We start from the raw sequence: 23,886 nt of genomic DNA on the forward strand, positions 1-23,886 counted from the left end.
ACCATCCCTGATTCAACACTGAAGCAATACTTGGAAGTACTTTTCCTGTCCACCAAATTGCCCACCTAATTTGCATCTGCGTACCCACAAAGTCTGAAGTCATCCTCTTGAGTATATTTCAATCCATACTCGACTGTGCCTTGAACGTATCTCAGAATATGCCTCGTTGTTGCCCAATGTACCCTTTTCGGTTTCACCATGAACTGACTAAGGGTATTGACTGCGAAGCAAATGTCTGGCCTAGCGTTGACCAGATACATGAGAGACCCAAGGAGTTGTCTATACAAGGTGAATTCGACATCCTTGTCATCTGATGCATCTGTCTTATTCCAGTTAGTAATCATGGGTGTAGACATGGGTCTGCAATCCTGCATTCTGAACCTCTTCAGAATATCTATAGCGTATTTTCCTTGCCCAAGGAAGATCTCCCCATACTTCTTGCACACCTCCAATCCTAGGAAATAGTGCATCAACCCCAAATCCTTCATGTCAAATTATGCTGCCAAGTCCCTCTTGCAATCCTCTATGAGCCCTGATGATCCTGTCAAGAATTGATCATCTGCATACAAAACTAGAACAAGGGGCTCATCCTCTACCATCAAATAGTAAAAGTTGGGATCTGCATCACTTTTGACAGAGCCCATCTACTGCAAGCAGAGTTGCAGGAAGCGCCCCCCCCCCCCGGATCCTAGGCCGGAATCGCGTCCCGTACGGAAGCGTTCCGGAAGCGCCAGCAGAAGCGCGATTCCATTTTTGACGAAGCGCGGTTCCGAGTTTTTGGAGCGATTCCTGGTTTTTAGGAAGCGTTGCCCCCGAAGCGCGCTTCAGAGGGCGCTTCGGGCCTCCGGAAGCGCCACGCTTCGGGCCCGGAAGCGCACGCTTCACGAGCGCTTCGGAGCGCTTCCGGAAATTTCCGCGCGGGCAAGGAATTAAACTTAAATTTTTTTTAATTTTTTTTAAAAGTTAACTTAACTTGCAATGAGGGGGTGGGTTAGGGTGAGTTTAGGTGAGGAATGAAAAGCATAAAGCTCCCATTCATTCCTCATTTTCTCACTTTGAGTTTATGAGAGTTGGAGAAGAGAAGAGAGGAGAGGAGAAGAGAAGAGAGGAAAGGAGAGGAGAAGAGAGGAGAGCTTGGAGGAGTGAAGAAGGAGGAGCTAGGAGAAGGAGGAGGAGCTTGGAGCAAGAGCTTGGAGGATTTCATCTACAAGAGCTAAAGAGGTAAGTTCAAACCCCAAACTCCCTTGTTTTTTTGAAAAAAAAATTGTATTTTTCTCCTCCCTCTCCTACTCTTTCCCATTGTTTCTACTTGCTCCTTTATTTACAGGTTGTCCACCACCTATATCCATATTCCAAGATGGTGTTCTTTTGGCTTCTATGTATCATTCCACTCTTGGTTTTAATGATGGCAAGGGTGAGGAATAGAAGGGAAGAGGAAGGGGATGAACTTGGTCCTAATAGTAGTGACCCAATGTATGATGAGGAGGAAGGGTTTGAAGAGGAAGGGGATGAACTTGAAGGGGACACTGAAGCACAAGATGGGAAAGGTACATCAACACCCTTGTGGAACTATGTGACCAAACTTGATGGGGGAAAGGGTGGTGGATCTTACAAATTTGTGTGCCCTCATGGTTGTCATGGAGGAAAACCATATACGGGTTCATATACCCGTCTGAGGAGGCATCTTTGTGGGGTGCTGGACAGTGATGAAAAAAAGGGTTCTGTGGGGGTACAAATTTGCCCAAACATTTCAACTGAAGAAAGAAGAAAATACATCCAAATAGAGATGGCTGCACAACAAAAAAACAAGAAACAAAAAACTCATTCTGAATCAAGTGCAACCTCTAAATTTGGTAGTTGCCCATCTCCTCATGGTACTTCTGCAACCTCTGGAGGTAGAAAAACAATAAGGGATTTCCTTAATGTTGCTAGGAGGGATGATGTGGATGGAAAGATAGTCCGTTTTCTTTGTGCTTGCGGTGTACCATTCAATGTGCTTCGCTCTCCCTATTGGCATGACATGGTAAAGGCCATCAATGAAGCCCCAAAAGGATACAAGGCCCCCAACTATGAGAAAGCTAGAACAGTGTTATTAGAAAGAGAAAAAGCTAAGGTTCAAAGAGCTTTGACACGTTTTACACATGAGTGGGTGGATTCTGGGGTATCCATTGTATCAGATGGGTGGACAAATATTAGAGACCAACATTTGATAAATGTTCTTGGTGTTTCTTCTAGTGGTGCAGTATTTATTGCATGTCATGACTCCTCCTCCATCAGTGCAACTGCACAAAACATTGCAGATCTCCTATTGAAATCAATCAAAGATGTTGGTCCGAATAATGTGGTTCAAGTGATCACAGATAATGCAGCAAATTGTAAGGCAGCAGGAAAAATTATTGAGCGTACTCATCCACACATCTTTTGGTCTGGGTGCCTGGTTCACACATTGAACCTTTTGATGCATGATATTGTGAAACACAAAGATTGTGGGTGGATTGCTGAGGTTTACAGGAAAGGGAAGCAGCTCATTAAATTCATCACAGGGCATACAAGGGTAAACTACTTCTATGGCACTTACTCCAAGTTGCAATTGCTTAAAATTGCAAAGACAAGATTTGCTAGTTATTACCTCACCTTTAGGTGGCTAGTGAGGGTGAGACAAGCTTTAACTAATCTGGTGTGTGCTGATTCATGGGATGAAATTAACACTGACACAGATGGTGCTAATGCAGTCAAGGACACTGTTCTTGACAGTTACTTTTGGTCACAGGTTAAATATGTTTTGCAATTCACCAAACCAATTTATTACATGATCAAGTTTGCAGATTCAGATCGACCAGTAATTGGGGAGGTGTATGAGCAAATGGATAGCATGTTGGGGCAGATTAAAGACATTGTTGAGCCTAGAGATACCACCTTGTACAATTATATTCGTGTAGAGGTGCAAAACCGATGGGAAATGCTAAATATTCCATTGCATGCATTAGCATATGTTTTGACACCTAAATACTATCATCCATCATGGCTTTCAACACCAGCACCTGGGGGGGGAAGCAGGAAAAAACCACACCAAGATAGAGAGATTCACGAAAAATATATGGCTGCATTGAGTAAATTAATCCCTAATGAGGAGGAGGCTGCATTGGTACGGAGACAGGTGAGCAACTATACGCTCAACACTGGTCCATTTGGGAGCATGCATGCAATTCAAGATCGAGAGACTTTTTCTGCTCTTGAGTGGTGGAACATGCATGGAGGGGGTACTCCACTTCTACAGAGTTTGGCATTGCGGGTGCTATCACAGGTGGTAAACACTTCTTCTGCAGAGAGGTGTTGGAGCTCTTATTCTTTCATCCACAGTGTTAAAAGGAACAGGTTGAATTTAGACCGGGCAGAGAGCTTGGTTTATGTTCATTACAACTTGCGATTGTTGTCCCATTACTGTGAAGATGCAAAGTCTAATAAAGACTTGTTGATTTGGGACAAGAATCCAGAGGAGCCCAATTTGGAGGATGGAGTGTTGCGACTAGAGCAATTAGAGGATGCTCTTATCCAGGTATGTCCATTGTGGTATGAATTTTCCAATTTTCCCTTATAAAGCATTTCTCTAATTCATGTTTTTAATTTTTTTGTTAACTAGTGTTTTTTTTTTTTGCATGAATTTTTTGAGCGATTCTAGGATGATGATGACCGTGTTGATATGCCACCACCCCCACCCCCATCTGGTCCCTTGGTTCCTAGGTTCCATGGTTCAACACCAACAGCAGGGGGTTCTTCTTCATCAGTTTCAGTGCCACGACTTACACAGGGACCATCTTCTTCATTGCCACCACGTGGAGGCCCGCCATCACGTTCTATTCGTGGTGGAAGGAGGAGAGATTAGTAGATATATTCACAATCTACTACTTTTTGTCATAGATTACTCATTAGACTTGTAGACTTGTGAATTTGAATTTTGAACCTTTTTGGCTTGGCGGTGACCAAGTGACATATTTTGTAAACATTATTATTTGAATTTTGGACATGACAAATGTTGACAGTTGCTCACTTGCTAGATAAATCATAATATGCTCTATGTTTTATGTTTTATAATATGCTTAAATGTTTTATGTTTTATAGTATGCTTAAAAATTTGATGTATGTTTGTAATAGCTAGAATATAGATGATTGTTGTACATACTAGTAACTACAATGGAATCATGGATGCCATATCTATCTTGATTTATGCAAAAATATGCATGTTTTCATGTCTTCTACAATTAATTTGGTATTTGGGATGTTTGTTTTGAGTATAAATGCAAAAAAATATAAAAAAATATATATATATAGCAGACGCTTCCGCGGACGCTTCGCTTCCTAGATTTTTGGAAAATGACGCTTCCGCGCTCCCGCTTCCGCTTCCGCTTCCGCTTCACTCCCGCTTCGTGCAACATTGACTGCAAGTAGGTGTCAATTATACCATACCATGCCTTGGAAGCCTGCTTGACCCAGTATAGAGCCTTCTTCAATTTTCACACATGTATGCGCCTCTCCTAAGTCTCAAAGCCCTTTGGCTCTTCTATGTACACTTCCTCCTCTATCACTCTGTTCAAAAAGGTTGTCTTCACATCCATCTGGTGAATCTGCCATCCCATCTGAGCTGCTAGAGATATAAGTGATTGAATGGAAGTGTATCTGGTAACTGGGGCAAAGGTTTCCTCATAATCTATTACTTCCTTTTGTGCATACCCCTTTGCCACGAACATAGCCTTATACTTTTCCACACTGTCATCTGTCGCATATTTGATCTTGTAGATCCATCTCAAACCTACAACCGATCTGTCTTCTGGCCTAGGCACTACCTCCCAAACATCATTCGTCATGATAGAGCTATACTCTTCTACCATGGCATCTATCCACACCTAACGTTGTGCGGCCTCCTGAAAACTAGAAGGTTCTATAAACTGAGCTACCAATGCCTGGTATCTGTCAAGTTGTCTGCGTTGTCTCTTGCTCATCCTAATAAACTCCTCTGCATCCTAACAAACCTCTGTGCTAGCTCGACCACTAGTTGTGGGAGCTTCGGCCAGCTCCTCATCCTGTCTTTGCTACTCCATCTGCTGAGAACTCTGGCATATTTGATAATTATTTGAAGGATGTCATAATAGTTTAAAGGCCGATATACATTGCATAACGGTCTAATATAAAATTTACAGTGGTGGAAACAACGTTGAAAGTCATCTAATTTCACTTAGCTCTTGTTCTTTGCATCTTGTGGATCTTGGATAATTGTTTTATAGTGGAATTGGGTTTCTCTCTTGCTGCTGAAATCATTCATTTATTGGCTGCCCAATCTTGCATTCCATTTGCATTTTTGCATCATTGGCATCTATTTGCACTCTTGCATTAGCATATTGCATTAACAAACACAAGTGCTCTAATTGAGTTGATAATTGTTTTAATGAGATTGGCTTAACAAGTGACATTGTGATTAATGATCTTGTTTGTCATTGTTATCATTATTGTTGGATAAGTGGATATATTGCTTTTCATTAATAGCTCTGGTGGATTTGTAATCTAAGTCACTCTTGAAGCACCTTAATCAAGTTTAATCATCATTGTGATAAGAGATTTGATTGTGTCCATAAGAAATTCTTTCTTGTATCTAATTGGCATATTAGTGATCCATTATTATAATCTTGAAGGTTTCTAATTGTGTTAAGAAGCATTGATCTTGTCTATCTCTTAAAGCAATTGTCTATTGGTAATATTAGCAATATCTTTTGGCATCATTTATTTTGAGAACTTTCTCTTGTGGTGAAGATTGTAGTTATTTATTGTTAAGTACTCCATTATTCTAGATTGAATATCATTGTTTTTCAAGTACTTAAGAAGCTTAATAATCTCACCTTAAGAGCATTCACTCATATTGTGCATTTGCATTTTAGGACTAGTTTCTTGCATTAATTAATTAACTTCCAAGCATAAGCTTGGTCGATAGAGAGATAGAACCACCTTTCTCACCCAGCGCGCGAAGCTTAGACTTTCTTTAGTGGTTAACACGGTGACCTCGCAATCATCAGAACCACAGTCTCTGTAGCGCTGGAGGCATCGGGTGGTTAGAACTCAAGGGGAGGGATTGTTAATTAAGCCATAGCTTGCTTCCCCTTGGTTTCTCTCTCACAACCTACTCTAGAGACTAGCTTCAAAACAATTGAGAGAAAATATTCACTTAGGTAGGCATATAATTTAAAATAAACAAAAATTAAACATCTCACTTAGATCTTAGGATTTACATTTCATCTAGGATAGTGAAGCATCCTAAGGTAGCAACTGTTCATCCAGCGACTTGGTAAATAATTTATCTTAAGCAAGTATTTGACTCCATTAAGGCACTGGGCTTTCAAGATAAATCTAATCTAATCTTCAACTTGTTAAATTAACCAAGTCATTAGGACATTCAATTGTGTCTCCCGAACTTGTTGGTTGCCAACAAGTATCCCATCTTCACATTTCATAGGGACTACCCCCCATAACCTGTTTTAAGGAGACAACTAGAACGGAGAGGGCACAAATTCGAGTGATAGCCCCCACCCTGAGCATTGTCGCATCTTGCCTGTACAAGTCAGGAGACAACATTGTTCATCAAGAAGAATGGAAGAAAGCGATGCAGGAAGAATATCAATCCATCATGAAAAATGGGGTTTGTTATATCATTCCTAGGCCTAGTGACAAATCGGTTGTCACTTCCAAATGGATTTACAAAATCAAACATGTCACTGATGGAAGCATAGACAAATACAAAGTCAGATTTGTTGCAAGGGGTTTCTCACGAAAGGAAGGAATAGATTATGATGAAACCTTTGCTCTCACTGCTAGGTATACTACGATTAGATCTTTGGTTTCGCTAACTGCTACTATGGGATGGAATATCCATCAAATGGATGTCAAAAATGCATTTCTAAATGGAACCATTGATGAAGAAGTATATATTGAACTATCGAAAGGCTTTGAAATAAATAGCATGGATACTCATGTTTGCAAACTCAAGAAAGAAGGGACACTATATGTGGATGATTTGTTTATTACAGGTGTGGAGCGTAGAATTTTATAATGCGAAAAAACACTGGCAAAGGAATTTGAAATGAAAGATTTGGGACTCATGCACTATTACTTGGGCTTGGAAGTTTGGCAGAAACCCGATGAGATATATCTTGGTCAAGGTAAGTACATAATCAAGATGTTACAAAAGTTCGGTATAATGGATTCCAAGCCTATGACTTCTCCCATGATCACAAATCTCAAGAAGTTAAGAAGCTTTGAATGTAGTCTCGTCGATCCTACAAGCTATCATAAGTTGGTGAGCTCTTTTATGTAATTGGTGAATATGAGACCTGATATATGCTTTGTTGTAAATGTTCTTAGTCAATTTTAGTTGGAGCATCGTCATGACCATTGGATAGCCACCAAACATATCTTGAGATACCTACATGGTACAATTCATCACTGCCCGAAGTATGATGGAAAGGAAGTTAAGTTAATGGGTTTTGTCGATTTAGATTGGGGTGGCAGTGAGACTAATGGAAGAAGAACTTGTTGATTTGGGGTAGCATCGAATGTGCTCTAGCCATGAAAATTGGTGGAGAGGCTAAAGCACATGAGATCTCCAAGACCCAGAAATGGTTTGGAAAAATTGTACCCGATTTGGGAGATATTAAAATAATTAATATTTTTAATGGAGTTCCTAAGTCTAAACCATTGTTTTACGAAACGGCCGCGTTGACTCCGAAACGGCCGTTTCGATCCGGGTTGAACAAAAAAATTTCAAAACGGCCCATTGACCCGGCTCGGTGACCGGGTCAGCTATGACCCGGCCGAGTCAGCCAATGACTCGGCCGGGTCATAGCGGACCCGGTCAACCCGGCCGGGTCACGTCAAAAAACGGCCGTACCGATTGGAACCGGCTGGGCAGCGATTTCACTTAAAAAAAATTACTTTTTTGCTGATTTGGAGGTGATTTAGTTAGGGTTTGTGGACATGAAAAGGTTTATGTGATTAGTTAAATGCATTTGGGGTCCATTTCCCCCTCCCAAACTCTATTTAAGACAGCCAAATGCTCTCATTTCACTCACAGCAGTCTTATGCATTTGAGTGAGAGTCTTCTTTGAGAGTTAGTGAGCAGTTCTTGAGCTTGTTTTGGAGCAGCAGTGAGGAGTCTTGGAGGAGCATTGTAGCTGGAGTGAGGAGCTTCTTGGGCAGCCATTTGGAGCAGCATTGAGGAGCTGATTTTTGGAGCAAGTTTGAGGAGGCAGTTTGTGCCTGGAGGTATTTTTTTCCACCTCTATAAATCTGTTTTTACTTATTAAATTTTAGGTGCATATAAAGATAGCTTAGAGAGTGTTTTTAGTCAAATAAATGAACATTGAATCAATTTTTATTTTTATTTTTCATTTTCAGATTGTTTTCCTAGTCAAAAAATGGCACCTAGAGCAAAAGATGCTGCTTGGGCATATGTTGAAATGGTTGATGATGAGATGTGTTGCAAGTTTTGCCATAGGAAAATTAAGTCAGGTCCTGGGGGGATTCATAGGCTGAAACAACACTTGGCAGGGATTAAAGGCAATATTACTGCATGTAAATCCCCCGAAATTGGGGAGATTAGAAAGACTTTGTTGGAAAGCTTTGAAAAATTTCAAGAAGAAAAGACTAGGCAAAAAGAGATACAGGCTGAAATTGGGAGGAAGAGGGAGATACAAAAAATGATGGCTGCCAACCCCCACTATGAGTTTGAGGGTTCTTCCTCTATCCCTCACACTGATGCATCAAACCCTTTCCGTTATGTTCCTCCCTCTTTTGCTTCTGTTCAAGATAAGGGAAAGGGTAGAATGAAGGGTGATGGGACTATCAAAAGTTTTTTCACTCACTCAGGCTCCTCTCCATCAGATGCACATGGTCCTGAAGTTAGTAAAGGTCTTTCTCAGCCCACTTTAGATGACCATTGGAAGAAAGAATTGAGGGAGACTGCTTGTGACTACATAGCTAGATGGTGGTATGATGCTGATATCCCCTTTAATGCTGCTCGTTCACCATATTATGAGCCTATGTTTGAGGCCATACATGCTGCTGGAAAAGGCTTCAAAGGCCCTACTATGCAAGAGCTAAGGGGGTTTCGTTTGCAGAAAGAAATTACATCAATTAATGAGTATTTGCAAGATTTCAAGGAATCATGGGCAAGAACAGGGTGTACCATCATGTCAGATGGATGGACTGATCAAAGAAACCGTACCATCATAAACTTTCTTGTCTTCTGCCCACAGGGAACCATGTTTTTAAAATCAGTTGATGCATCTGATAAGGTAAAAGATGGCCACTTGTTGTTTCAGCTATTGGATGAGGTTATTCAGGGTGTGGGGGTGGCTAATGTTGTTCAAATCATCACAGACAATGCCTCTAACTATGTTCTTGCTGGTAGACTGTTAGAGGAAAAACACAAGACCATCTTTTGGACCCCATGCGCTGCACATTGCATAGACCTCATGCTTGAGGATATTGGGAAATTAGATTGGGTCAGAAACACTGTAGATAATGCCAAAAGCATAACAAAATTTATCTACAATCATACACTGGTTTTGAGTATCATGAGGAAACACACTGGAGGCAAGGATATTATTAGGCCTGCCATCACTAGATTTGCTACACATTTTTTGACATTGCAATCTATGCTTTCCCAACATAGAAACTTGCAAAAGATGTTTTCCAGTGATGATTGGAATAATAGCAGTTGGTCTAACAAACCAGAAGGCAGAGAATTGAGAAGGAAAGTCCATGATGAAACTTTTTGGAGAAAGGCAACAGAGATTGTGAAGGTTGCTGAGCCACTAGTTAAGGTGTTGCGGTTGGTGGATGGGGAAAGGTTGGCTATGGGCTTCATTTATGAGGCTATGGATCAAGCAAAGGAGCAAATAAAGGCAGCATACAAGGATAGAGTGGCAAAGTATGGGCCCATTTGGGCAATCATTGATGAAAGATGGAACAATCAACTCCATCGCCCTATACATGCAGCTGGGTATTTTTTGAACCCACGGTATCATTATAAAGCTAAGGAGTCAGGAGCTTTGAGGGGGGAGGTCAGAGATGGACTGGTTGATTGCATTGAGCGCATGGTCCCATCGGAGTCTGATCAGCTACTGATACATCAGCAGGTCACATCCTTCAGCAATGCAACAGGTACCTTTGGGAAGAACCTAGCAAAGATTGCAAGAGAAGCAGATGAGCCAGGTAAACAAAAATTTCAATTTTCAATTTCTCAATTTCAAGTTAGATATAATTTGTAATTTTGTTGAGCTTCAGCCTTCATCTAACTCATAATTCATTACACTCCTATGTTTTTTGCAGCACAATGGTGGGAGGCCTTTGGTGGCCAGTGCCCTGAATTGCAAAGGTTTGCAATTCGTATTTTGAGTCAAACTTGCAGTGCATCTGGGTGTGAGCGCAATTGGTCTGTCTTTGAGAGGATTCACACAAAGAAGAGAAACCGTTTGGAGCAAAAACGGTTGAATGATCTAGTTTTTGTCCAATACAACCTTCGGCTCAGACGGAACCAATTGCTGAACAAAAGACCTGATTCAGATCCCATTGTGTTGGAAGACATTGATCCAACATCAGATTGGGTAGTGGAGAGTCGTCTACCAGAGTTTGATCCTGATGAGGATCTTGATGAAATTGATGTTGGAGATCCACTGCAGCGTGTTCAGTTGAATGCAGATCCCAATCCACCAGCCTCAGTCTCACAGCCAGCTAGTAGGACTCCAGTTGTAGGTGCTTCGCCTTCCTCTGCTCAGCCACGACAGAAGCGCAGCCGCATTTGTACTCTATCTCAGCTTGCATCTGCTTCACAGCCTAGTGGTACTGGTACTGGCACCACTTCTACAGTTGCAGTTGGAGACGATGATGATGAGGAGGAGCCATGGGGCTCCTTGTCTGGCTCTGATGATGATGATCCAGAGATTGGTCGAGATGATCTTGGCTCCTCTGGCAGTAGCCAGTAGCTACTAGCCTCCTTGGTTATTTGTATTTTGTTTTGACTCTCGAGTCTTTGATCATGTATGACACAGACAGACTACAGTTGACTATGTATTTACTATTGCCATTGGGTACACCGTACCATTTTGATATAATGGATTGGTTCATGAGCCTACTTTGATCATATGTTGTCTTCCATGTATATTATAATGTTGTGTGTTTGGAAACTTGAATGAAAATCTTTAAAATTATGTTTAAAATATTTAAAATTATGTTTTTTTATAAAAAAAATAAATATTTAATGTATTTTTTACAACGACCGAGTCATTGAAATCGAGCCGGCCGAGTCATTGCCGTTTCCGTTTCCGTTTCCGAGTCGATCCTCGGCCGAGTCCGAATCCGAGTCCGTTTTGTAAAACATTGGTCTAAACTTAAGAAAAATAAAATATTAATGGGTATTAATATAAAACTGGGTTAGAAGGTTCCAAAAGTCATGGATCAAGCCAAATCTAATCTTAGTCGTTGATTAGACATTTAATATCGGCTATTGAAGGACCAACGAGAAAAGTATAAGAGGAGGCTTGAGGGTCAGTTGGAGAATACACCAGAGTGATCAGTCATTCATTTTGCTAGAGCGGGGTTGCTAGGCAAAAATGAATCAGTGATCAACAGCAAAGGGCAATGAGTATTGGACAGAGAAGCAGAGACAATACTAAGAGACCAGAGCAAAAGCAGGGAGAGCGAGAGAAGCAGCCAATTCAAGCCACGCAGAGCCCTACAGAGACAGTGCAAAGGCCAAAGGGACTGCGTCATCCACGTAGAGGTTGCTGGAGTGACGCAGAGGGTCCCAAAGGCTGCGTAGTGCCTCAAAGGGCTGACGCAGAGGGTCCTGGGGCTGACATAGAGGCCAGAAGGGCCAGCGCTGAGCTTTAGAGTCACCGGAGAGGGTTTCATGGGATAGGTTTTTTGAATACCTGTTTCCAAATATAGAGGTATTGCTGTCGTGTATTTTTCTTTGTTGGGTTAACCGGTTAGGCACCTAGTTGTACTCAAGGAAATACTGCATAATAATAAACCCTCAGAATCGCTGCACCAGTTTTCCCGCATTGGGTTTTTCCAAGGACATTTGTCCAAAAATAACGGTGTCAATTGTGTGTTTGTTTTCTTTCAGCTGATGATCTGTAGATGTTGTGACTGCATTGTGTTTATTTCGGTATTTAAATGTTTTAAATAACTTGTTCAGAATTTACACGTAGAAGAAAGAAACCAGCAGAATACAGATTAATTTTCTAATAGATAGATTTAGAAAATTCAGCATGGTATCAGAGCATGGTTGCAGATCACAGAAGAGATGAAATCATCAGCTGAGTAGAGCATTTGCAGAAGAATCAACTGTCCCGAATGACAGTAGTTGATCCTTGCAGAAGCGACTGAGGAAGGGTTGACGCAGAGGGACTGCATCATCATTCTCGGCCTAAGAGAGGCCAGCGCAGAGGCTGAAGAGGGCAGAAACAGGCTCACGCAGAGCCACACAGAGGTCAAGAGGGCTAATGCAATTGGCTGAGGAAGTTGTTTTACTAGTGCCGGGATTACGCAGAGCCAAGAGGCTCAATCCTTCAGTTGCTGGGGCAAAGGAAGCTGTGGGCAGTATGCGGGAGCGAAACTGGTGGGGTACTGTGGTCATAACAGTACCTAACAGGGCAAAACCAAGGTAGAAGGAGTTGCTGCCGACGTGGATTTCTAGCCAAGGAATCTGAATCAGTGTTGTAGTTGCACAGACGATCGGAGAGGGGAAACTTGACGATTGGAAAAAGGATTTCCAAGAGGGAAATCGGGACTCGGAGGGAGTCTAGAAGAGAACTTCCAAATGGGAAGTAGAGAGACTCAGCAGGAGTCGAACCGAGAACTTCCAAGCGGGAAGTAGATAGACTCGAAGGAGTCGACAGAGAAGAGCAGAGAGATGGTCGTCAATGGGCTAAGAGATCAGGACAGGCTGGAGGGAGCATCCAACTTTGTGGTCTGGAAGGCTAGGATCTTGTCCATTCTAGACAGACATTGTATCAAGGGCTTCGCCTTGAGAGTAATGGTTATCCCAGTTGACCCAGTAGCTAATGAAAGGTACGAGGAGGCAATGGCTAAGGCAAAGTGCATCATCCTTGATGGGGTCAAGGATCATGTGGTCCAACATATTGCCGAGAAGGAAACTGCAAAGGAGATGTGGGACACTTTGAAAACATTGTACCAGCATACTTCAGTGCAGAGGAAGATGCTCTTAGAGAATCAGCTAAGGTCATACCAGATGCAAAAGGGAGAGCAGATAGATGTCTTCCTCAGTCAGTTGAAGGAGATCCGTGACCAACTGACTTCCATAGGGGCCACGCCAGATCAGGAGTTGATGGTGAGGACTACACTTAACGCAGTCTCCGAGGAGTGGGAGACATTTTTCAAGAGCATACTGGGCAGGGCAAGTCTTCCAGATTGGGAAGAACTGTGGGCGGATCTTCGTCAAGAAGAGATCAGACAACTGACCAAGATGGGAAGTAGCAGCAAAGGGGTCAGGATCAAGAAGGAAGAGGAAGAGGATGCGACTCTGGCATCTGCGGGAAAGTGGGAGAAGAGGAAGAAGAAGGACCTCTCCAAGGTCAAGTGCTTCCATTGTAGGGAACTGGGTCACTATGCAAACTAGTGTCCGAGGAAAAAGAGTAAGGGAGAGGCTCTTGACTCTAAGGCAGCGCCAGCGAAGGCGGAGAAAGAAGTCGAGGAGGATGACGATTGTGCCATGAGTGCTCATGTGCCACTTGAGAAGAAGTGGGGAGACATCAAACTGTAGTCAGGAGGACTACAAGCAATGAGGGGCAAGATCCTTGAGGTACCCAACCTCTTGGATTATACCTTGCTACGGGAGCCCCGAAGAGGAGTAGTAGGACTAGCGAATGTCGATAGAAACAGATGCGGATGAAGCGGTAGAGAGTGCTATAGTGAAAGAGTCCCCGGGCAACGCGAGGCTAGCAAGCTACAACAGTGCGAGAGGCATAGGAGTGTTGCAACAGTGCAGGATGGCACAGAGAGGTGTGCAACAGTGCGAGATGCAAGGAGTTGTTGCAGCAGTGCAGAGGTCAGTAGAGGGAGCACTTGTTAGTGGCAAAGGGAGCTTCAGCATTGGGAGTGTTTCTAGCCTGATAGGGATGTCAGGAGTTGGGTGGATCAGTTACTTACTTCTCAGTAACTGAGTTGCAGTGCAATAGCAGTATGCAGTAGCACGATGCAGCATGATGAGAGGAGGATGCAGTGTTGGAGAATGGATCAGCAGCAGTACGGATGCAGAGGGAGCTGTCGTATAGATGTCGCAGTGGCAGTGGCAAGGCCATGGGCAGCAATACAGGATGCAGCAGTGCAGAGGATGTTGGGCAGGAGGCCTAGCATCATCACAGGTACAGGTGTCGGATAATCAGTGTGATGCTCAATGAGGAGTATTACTAGAGCACAGTCCTCGCTAAGGGGGAGTGTTGATTTGGGGTAGCATTGGATGTGCTCTAGCCATGAAAATTGGAGAGGCTAAAGCACATGAGATCTCCAAGACCTAGAAATGGTTTGGACAGATTGTACCCGGTTTGGGAGATATTAAAATAATTAATATTTTTAATGGAGTTCCTAAGTCTAAACTTAGGAAAAATAAAATATTAATGGGTATTAATATAAAACTGGATTAGAAGGTTCCAAAAGTCTTGTATCAAGCCAAATCTAATCTTAGTCGTTGATTAGAGATTTAATCTCGGCCGTTGAAAGACCAACGAGAAAAGTATAAGAGGAGGCTTGAGGGTCAGTTAGACAATACACCAAAGTGATTAGTCATTCATTTTGCTAGAGCGGGGTTGCTAAGAAAAAGTGAATCAGTGATCAGCAGCGAGGAGCGGTGAGTACTGGACAGAGAGGCAGAGACGATACTGAGAGACCAACACAGAAGCAGGGAGAGCGAGAGCAGCAGTCAGTTCAGGTCACACAGATCCCAGCAGAGACAGCGCAGAGGCCAAAGGGACTGCGTCATCCATGCAGAGGTTGCTGAAGAGATGCAGAGGGTTCTAGAGGCTGCGCAGTGCCTTAAAGCGCTGACACAGAGGGTCTTGGGGCTGACACAGGTCAGCAAGAGGCTGACGTAGAGGCCAAAAGGGTCAGTGCTGAGCTTCAAAGTCGCCGGAGAGGGTTTCGTGGGATAGGTTTTCTGAATACCTATGTCCGAATATAGAGGTATCGTTGTTGTGTATTTTTCTCTGTCGGGTGAGCCGGTTAGGCACCTAATTGTACTTTAGGAAATATTGCATAATAATAAACCCTCAGAATAGCTGCACCGGTTTTCCCGCATTGGGTTTTTCTAGGGACATTTGTCCAAAAATAACAGTGTCACTCGTGTGTTTTTTTCTTTCAGCTGATGATTTGTAGATGTTGTGACTGTATTGTGTTTATTTCGGTATTTAAATGTTTTAAATAACTTGTTCAGAATTTACAAGTAGAAGAAATAAACCAACAGAATACAGATTAATTTTCTAACGGATAGACTTAGAAAATTCAACAGCACTACTGGTGGTTGTTTCAGTTTGGGATCTGCAATGATTTCATGGATGAGTAGAAAACAAGATCTCGTTGCATTAAGTAGTGCTAAAGCGGAATATGTTATTGCATGTGAAGTAGGAAAAGAAGTTGTTTGGTTAAGAAAACTCTTGTCAAATTTGTTTGGAAAGCCTCTAGATTCAACAGTGATAAATTATGATAATCAAAGCAGCATCAAGATATCTGAAGACCCTGTATTCCATGCCAGAACGAAGTATATCAATAACAATTACCATTACATTAGGAGTTTGATACAAGATGGGGTCGTGAAGCTACAATATATTCTGACAAATGAACATGTTGCTGACGTGTTGACGAAATCTCTTCCGAATAAGAAGTTTGAATATTGCATAAGCATGCTTGGATTGGTTGATGTTACACATTTAGTTGATAGGGAGAGATGAAACATCTTGCGACAACAAGATGCTTGGGAGGACATCTAGCCAACCTATGTGTTGATGTCTAGATCTTAAAGTAGGGAGGGTGGCGTTGGTCATGGAGCTCCAACCTTGGATACGCACTCATATCCCTGGGTTGGTGTTAGAGCTTAAAAAGCCCAATGGTACCTAGAGAGGCTAAAGCTTGAGTACACCTTAGTCCCACCGGATTAAAGTACCCTGGTTAGGTATCTAATCTATAGCACTGCATTTGCTAGAACTCTTCATAGTTCATATCATTTTGAGATCTTCCAAGTACCTATATATGTATGTAATTATGAAACCCTCCCTAGTTAAGAGGGATTGTTGAAGAATGTAACTAGTGTCGGTCTTCATAATTGTATTTGTCAACAGAAATTTTATTATTAAAGAAAATGACTTTTTAAAGCATGGGTTTCATGCTTGGGGCAATGATTTCTAGGTCAAACCTCCATTGAAGGCTTCTAGGTTTTGTCTTGAGTCAGTAGAGTCATTGTCATTTTTATTAGACCCTTCTTAGGCTTTTGTATCATGAAAAAGTAATTATTTTTTAGTCAAAAAGGTCATTTGTCACTTCCACACCAAGTCCGCCTTGTCCTCATGAAGTCAGCCTAGATTATGTTGATTTGGGGTAGAATCGGATGTGCTCTAGCCACAAAATTCGATGGAGAGGTTGGGGCACATGAGATCTCCAATACCCGGAAATGGTTTGGGCAGATTCTAAACAAATCAAGAGATATTAAAATAATTAATATTTTTAATGGAGTCCCTAAGTCTAAACTTCAGGAAAATAAAATATTAATTTGTATTAATATGAATCTGTGTTACAGTGGTCCAAAGACATGGATCAAGCCAAATCTAATCTTAGCCGTTGATTAGGGACTTAATCTCGTCTGTTGAGATGTCAACAAGAAAAGTATAAGAGGAGGCTTGAGGGTCACTTGGAGAAGACACCAGAGTGATCAGTCATTCTATTCTCTAGAGCGGGGTTTGCTAAGAGAGATAGAATCAATGATTGGGAGAGCAGCTGAGGGGAATTGAGTATAGAGAGACAAAGAGGCAGAGATAGTGTCGGGATAGCAGCAGAGCAGCCAGAGAGAGAGAGACGCAGGAACAGCCAATGCTCACGCAGGGCCACACAAAGGCAGTTAAGTGCTGCGCAGAGCACCAGAGGGGCCAGCGTAACTGACGTAGAGGCTCAAAGAGCTGACGCAAGGCCTCCTACGGCTGACGTAGGCCAAGATAGGCTAACTCAGTGCCAACCCTGGGCTAGGCGAGGCTGACGCAATCCAAATTGGGCAGAAACCGAGAGGTATTACTGCTAAGGAAGTTCTCTGTTGGGTAGGCCAGTTTCGGCACCCTGATTGTACTTTGATATTGCTTAATAAGAAAACCCCCAGATAGTTGCACTGGTTTTCCCACATTGGATTTTTCTGGGGACATTAGTCCAAAAATAATGGTGTCATGTGGTGTGTTTGTTCTTGTTTCTTTTAGTTGCTGATCTGTAATATGTTGAGCATGCACTAGTGTTTATTTTCAGTATTTACATTGTAAATAACTTGTTAAGAAAGATAACAAGTAGGTAGGAATAAATCAAATAAAGTGCATGGAGGGTTTCTAACTATGTAAACTTAGAAACTTCAAGATGGTATCAGAGCGTGATTGAAGATCACAGGAGGACTAAGAAACATCAGTTGAGCGAAGTAATAGCAGCAGAAAACAACTGTCCTGAGGTGACAGAAGTTGTTTCTAGCAGCGCAGAAGCCAAGAGGTGTGATGTAGAGCCAGTCAGAGCCAGCAGAGGAAGCCGGGAGCAGCGCAGAGCCTCAGAGAGGTCAACGTCGCTAACACAGAGGGCTAGAGGCTAACGCAAGGCATCCCAGGGCTAACGCAGACCCATCTGGGGTGACACAGAGGCAATGTGAGGCAGAGAGGGGCTGACGCAATTCACAGAGAGGCAGTTGCTGGGGTCTAGAAGGCTGCAAGAATATTGCAGAGTGGCGCTAGTGAGGCACTGTAGTCAGAACAATACCTAACAGAACAGGGCAGAGGAGTTGTTACCGAGGGTTTCTAGCCGAGGAACCCAGATCAGAAGTGTAGCTGCACAAGTCGATCAGAGTAGGGGGCATCTGGACAAGCGGCAAAAGGATTTCCAGGAGGGAAATCAGGACTCAGAGGGAGTCTAGAAGAGAACTTCCAGATGGGAAGTAGAGACTCAAAGGAGTCGAGCAGAGAACTTCCAAGAGGGAAGTAGAGGAGCGTTATGGCACTACACGGGGTAAGAGACCAGGATAGACTGGACGAAGCATCAAACTTCACAGTCTAGAAGGCCAGAATCTTATCAGTGCTTGACAAGAATCGTGTCAAGAACTTTGCCTTGAAGGTAATAGCTGTCTCAGTTGACCCCAATGATAATGACAGGTACAAAGAGGCGATGGCGAGGGCCAAGTGCCCGACAAGGAAACGACATTTGAGATGTGGGAGGCTCTCAAGAAGCTGTGCGAGCATACTTCTGTGCAGAGAAGAATGTTGCTCGAGAACTAGATGAGGTTGTATCAGATGAAGAAGGGTCAATCGATTGACACCTTCGTCAGAGGACTGAATGAGATCCGAGACCAGTTGACTGCTATAGGAGCGACACCGGATCAAGAGCTTATGGTGAGGACAACCCTGAATGTTGTCTCAGAAGATTGGGAAGTATTTGTCCAGAGTATCCTGGGCAGAGGGACTCTCCCACCTTGGGACGAGATGTGGGCAGCTCTTTGCCAAGAAAAGATCAGACGGCAGTTGAAAATAGGTAGAAGCAGCAAAGAGATCAAGGTCAAGCAGAAGGAGGCGGATGTGGCCCTAGCATCTGAGGAAAGCAAGAAAAACAGAAGAAGAAAGATCTCTCCAAGATCAAGTGCTTCCATTGTGGGGAGTTGGGTCATTATGCAACCCAGTGTCCAAGGAAGAAGAGTAATGCAGACTCTTCGGCGACTAAGGCAACGCTCGCACGCGCAGAGAAGGAAGTTTTGACAGACGATGACTGTGCCATGAGTGCACACACACCACTTAAGAGGAAGTGGGGAGACATCGAGCTGTATTCAGGCGGACTACAGGTGATGAGGGGCAGGATCCTCGAGGTACCCAGCCTCTTGGATTAGACCTTGCTACGGGAGCCCCGTAGAGGAGTAGTAGAACTAGCTGGGTGGGTAGAGACGGTTGCGGATGAAGCGGCAGAGAGAGCTACAGTGCACGAGTCCCGAGACAGCGCAGAGCTAGCAGGCTGCAATAGTGGGAGAGGTACAGGAGTGTTGCACCAATGCAGGAAAGCACAGAGAGGTGTGCAACGGTGCGAGCTGCAGGGAATTGTTGCAACAACGTAGAGGTCAGAGAGGGAGCACTTGTCAGCGATAGAGGGAGCTCCAGCATCAATGGGTGTCTCTAGCCCAACAGGGAGGTCAGTTGGGAGATCAGTTACTTACTTTTCAGTAATTGAGTTGCAGTGCCGCAATGGGCAACAAGATGCAGCTTGATGAGAGGAGCAGTGCGGATGCAGTGCTGGGAGAAAGGAACACCAGCAGCACAGATGCAGAGGGAGCTGTCGTACAGATGCAGCAGTGGCAGTGGCAGAACCATGGGCAGCAATACAGGATACCACAGTGCAGAGGATGTAGGGCATGAAGGCCTAGCATCAGCACAGGTACTGATGCCGGATGATCAGAGTAGTACTCAGTGAGGAGGATTGCTAGAGCACAGTCCTCACTAAGAGGGAGTGTTGATTTGGGGTAGCATCGGATGTGCTCTAGCCATGAAATTTGGTGGAGAGGTTGGGGCACATGAGATCTCCAATACCCATAAAGGGTTTGGGCAGATTCTAAACAGATCAGGAGATATTAAAATAATTAATATTTTTAATGGAGTCCTTAAGTCTAAACTTTGGAAAATAAAATATTAATGTGTATTAATATGAATCTGTGTTAGAGTTGTCCAAAAGACATGGATCAAGCCAGATTTAATCTTAGCCGTTGATTAGGGACTTAATCTCGACCGTTGATATGTCAACAAGAAAAGTATAAGAGGAGGCTACTTGGAGAAGACACCAAAGTGATCAGTCATTCTATTCTCTAGAGCAAGGTTTGCTAAGAGAGATATAATCAGTGATCGAGAGAGCAGCTGAGGGGAATTGAGTACAAAGAGACAAAGAGGCAGAAATAGTGTCGGGATAACAGCAGAGCTGCCAGAGAGAGAGACGCAGGAGCAGCCAGTGCTCACACAGGGCCACACAGAGGCAGCTAAGTGTTACGCAGAGCACCAGAGGGGCCAGTGTAGCTGACGCAAAGGCTCAGAGAGTTGACGCAAGGCCTCCTGGGGCTGACGCAGGCCAAGATAGGCTGACACAGTGCCAGCGCTAGGCTAGGAGAGGCTGACACAGTCCAGATTGGACAGACGCTGGGGTTTTGGGGGCAGATTGGTGCTAAGTAGCTGCCAGAAGGATTATCCGAGGTTTCAGCCAGTAGATTTGTCAAAAACCGAAAGGTATTACTGCTAAGGAAATTCTCTATTAGGTAGGCCAGTTTTGGCACCCAGATTGTACTCTGATATTGCTTAATAAGAAAACCCTTGGATAGTTGCACCGATTTTCCCACATTGGGTTTTTTCGGGGACATTAGTCTAAAAATAATGGTGTCATGTGGTGTGTTTGTTCTTGTTTATTTTAATTGTTGATCTGTAATATGTTGAGCATGCACTAGTGTTTATTTTCAGTATTCACATTGTAAATAACTTGTTAAGGAAGATAACAAGTAGGTGGGAATAAATCAGATAAAGTGCATGGAGGGTTTCTAACGAAGTAAACTTAGAAACTTCAATAGATTAGGGCTATTCAACCCAACAAAATGGCTATATAGAGAGAGGTAGCTCGACCTATTTGAAGTACTCACTCATCAAGTTCGATCTAAAAGAGGAAGAAGTAGAAAAGAAGAGCGAAGTTGCTGGAGAAGGAAGGAAGAAGATGGGAAGACCTAAATCGAGTTCTTGGGCAATCTATATCTCACATGTGTGAAGTTTATGGGCTGTCGCTGGGGTCAAAATTTTGAATAAACTGCAAGGAAATTCTATTACTAGGGGCCGAAAATCTGGATTGAAGCTGCAACTGGGAAGCTGACACTTGGAGACTTTGGCAGGGGTCATCTAAAAGGAGGAAGGGTTGACTTGGTGACTAAAGGAGGTCTATGTCTAGGTCTAAAGGGTCTTGGATTGTCTTATATTGATTTAAATCTACTAGTGGAAGAGTTGGACTGGGTTTTCCCCTTGGAGGGGTTTTGCCCTGGCTAAGTGCCTACATCTTGTGTCTCATGTTCTTGTGGTCTTCATATACATTTAATTTGGTAATTTCTTGATGAAAGATAAATTAATAAAGAAGTAAAAGAAGCCAAAATAACTCAAAAGTAATTATCAGGAAAGAGGAATCAAACCCAATTTCTATAAGCATTGATTTCTCAACAATTCCAACCTCCCAAAAATGCCCCCAAATAGTGCGAGTTCCTCCTCCAGCTGGGCTTTCACACCCTTGTGAATCTACTACCCCATAAAACTCCAAAATGATGAGAAATTGCTCCAAGAATTCTCCTTATGACTCCTGGCAAATCTCAGTCTCAAACACCCAACAAGTCCCCCACATCAAGCTCACTCCTCAAATGACTACGTAGGCCAGCTAGACCACCTCTACAAATGCCCAGAAAGAGAGAAATTTGCCTTGAGGGATGGCCACCAAATCAGCTCACCAAACCACTGCAAAAACGCTGCAAAATACCAAGGGTGTGTGCTTCTAAAAGCCCGGAACCAGCTCTGCCTGAAAGCTATCTCTCCACAAGAATGTGTGTTCCCTTTCTGCGCCCAATCTGCTCCAAGGATAGCTCAAATTTCCCTATAGTATCTCCCAAAACAACTCCCAAGTGTAGTAATGGCTCCCCTAGGGTGACGCTCGAAGTCCACCAAAGGAAGTGAGATCTCCCCTCAAAAATATCGTGTGTTGAACAACACTTCATAGACTTGGCTCAGCAGCTTAAGTGTACAAGAGAGTTTGTTTGTCAATTGATCAAAAAGCCCCAAAATGATGCATACTCCTCCTATTTATCATTGAGCTCCTTTCTCTCCATGTAGGTCCCATGCATCGACCCCCTCTTGTCTTTGTCCCTCCAAAAGTGCATGTTACTCCAAGGGCTGTATATTCCTCTTGGGGTGGCCCCCACCATCCACTAAAATTTCGATTTGTCTCCCTTCTCCTATTTTAGAGCCTTCCTTAGCCAAAAATTAAAAGTGGGGTCCTCCTAACCCACTTTTCCTAAGTCCTCCTTAGTAGAACTCAAAATTGTACAACATTGTGACTACTTAGCAAAACTACTAAGTAGGAACATCACATGTTAGGTGTCTAGGCTTATAAAAACATGTTATGTAAACATTTAACGTTAATGTTAAAGTTATCATAATTATTAGTAGTTATTAAGTCATCAATAAATAGGAAAACTACATCAAGTGATTGTGTATGTGTCTCTATCTCCTTTATGTTACCCAATGCATTATTAATATAATTATCGAACAAGTATTGCTTTTCTTACCTTCAGTCTTCTCTCTCTTCTCAAAAATTTAACAACGAATAGCCAATTAGCTTGAAGCTTGTCTAATTTTATATTGTATAAATTGACTTGTACTATAAGGCTTTATTGTTAATAAAAGAAACATATATGTATGTATGTTTTTGTATGTGGCATCTTTGATTTGATTATAAGGTGGTGTAATATTCTGATTGTAAATTGATGCCTTTGTGATTTAATATCCATATCAAAAGCCATTAGAAAGTCTGCAAGATTTTATAATTTAACTTTAAGGTTTCAAAGCCATAATGCCCAATGCTTAGGAGTTAAGGATATACCATTGCAGACGAAAGCATGTGAGGGAGGCTAGCCCCATAAAAGTAGTTTATTTTGTGAGATCTATCTTCTCACTGCACACAGCGTGAGAGCAATAGTCTAAGGCTCTTTAACATATAGGTTTCAGTTTGTGACATATTTGCCTAATTGAGCCAAGAGGCTCATTCTACAATCCAGATCCAGTATGAGGGTGATGTGTAATTCCGTTTGTGCTCACTTAGAGTTGACACATGTCCCTTATAAAAAACTTTAAATGAAAAAACATTGTCGGCTATAATAAAAACATAAATGATTATACATATTTGGTTAGTTTTAACTAAAAACATTATAAAATATTAATCATCACATTCTCATTGTGCTCACACGGTCCATTGATATTCCACTTTCACTCTTCGAGTAATAAATAAAATATTTCAACGTCTATGTTAAATAATATAATTTTATGTAACTTTACAGAGATAAAGTAATCAAAATTAAAACTAAAAAAAAAATATCTCTTATAAATATTTCAATATAGAACTTAAATAAATTGGTTGAATATCCATAACTCTATATATATGTATATAAACAGAAAGTGTATATATATGTGTGTTAATGTTTACCTTAGTAAAATATTTCAATGCTCAAAAGGAAAAATTAATTAAAGGTAAAATAATTTAGTTACTTCTTAATAAGAGGAAAATGTGTAACTCATTCAATTTTTAATATAAAATATTAATAATAATAAATTATTCAAAAATACAATTTAAACAATGAAAAATTATGTATGGTCTATAAAGAGAGAGACATAAAACCACTATAGATCTATCTTAATCACGGATTTATCAAAGCACTAAAAGGGATTAAATCTCTTAACGAGTAAATCTTTTTGCAAATTTTGCATTCTAAAAAGAGGTTTGCAAATAATGATATTTGATCCCTCTCGGCTCTTAGTAGATCCGTGGTTAAGA

At 42.3% G+C, this 23,886-nt stretch overlaps 2 protein-coding genes across 3 annotated transcripts in view; one reads left to right on the top strand and one right to left on the bottom strand.

Annotated features, from left to right (window-relative positions):
• Positions 1-23,886, bottom strand: part of LOC149239248 (NAD-dependent malic enzyme, mitochondrial-like) — a 525,613-nt gene that overhangs the window by 331,331 nt on the left and 170,396 nt on the right. The gene's annotated exons all lie outside the window — the stretch shown is intronic.
• Positions 8,011-11,047, top strand: LOC149239249 (uncharacterized). The gene is made up of 2 exons (XM_089367097.1): positions 8,011-10,257; positions 10,375-11,047. Exons 1-2 carry the CDS (start codon positions 8,457-8,459, stop codon positions 11,025-11,027), a joined length of 2,454 nt encoding a protein of 817 aa, XP_089223223.1. The 5' UTR covers positions 8,011-8,456; the 3' UTR covers positions 11,028-11,047.

Source organism: Pinus tabuliformis, chromosome 8 (assembly GCF_031772625.1).
Source record: "Pinus tabuliformis cultivar Carrire ecotype Pingquan chromosome 8, CPIR1, whole genome shotgun sequence".
In the NCBI taxonomy this organism is placed as follows: Eukaryota; Viridiplantae; Streptophyta; class Pinopsida; order Pinales; family Pinaceae; genus Pinus; species Pinus tabuliformis.

Bases quoted from the DNA above. Each gene is read 5' to 3' on its own strand.
- LOC149239249 (XM_089367097.1), top strand. From the start codon at position 8,457: ATGGCACCTAGAGCAAAAGATGCTGCTTGGGCATATGTTGAAATGGTT. The intron at 10,258-10,374 runs GTAAACAAAAAT...TGTTTTTTGCAG, and splicing joins AAGAGAAGCAGATGAGCCAG to CACAATGGTGGGAGGCCTTT.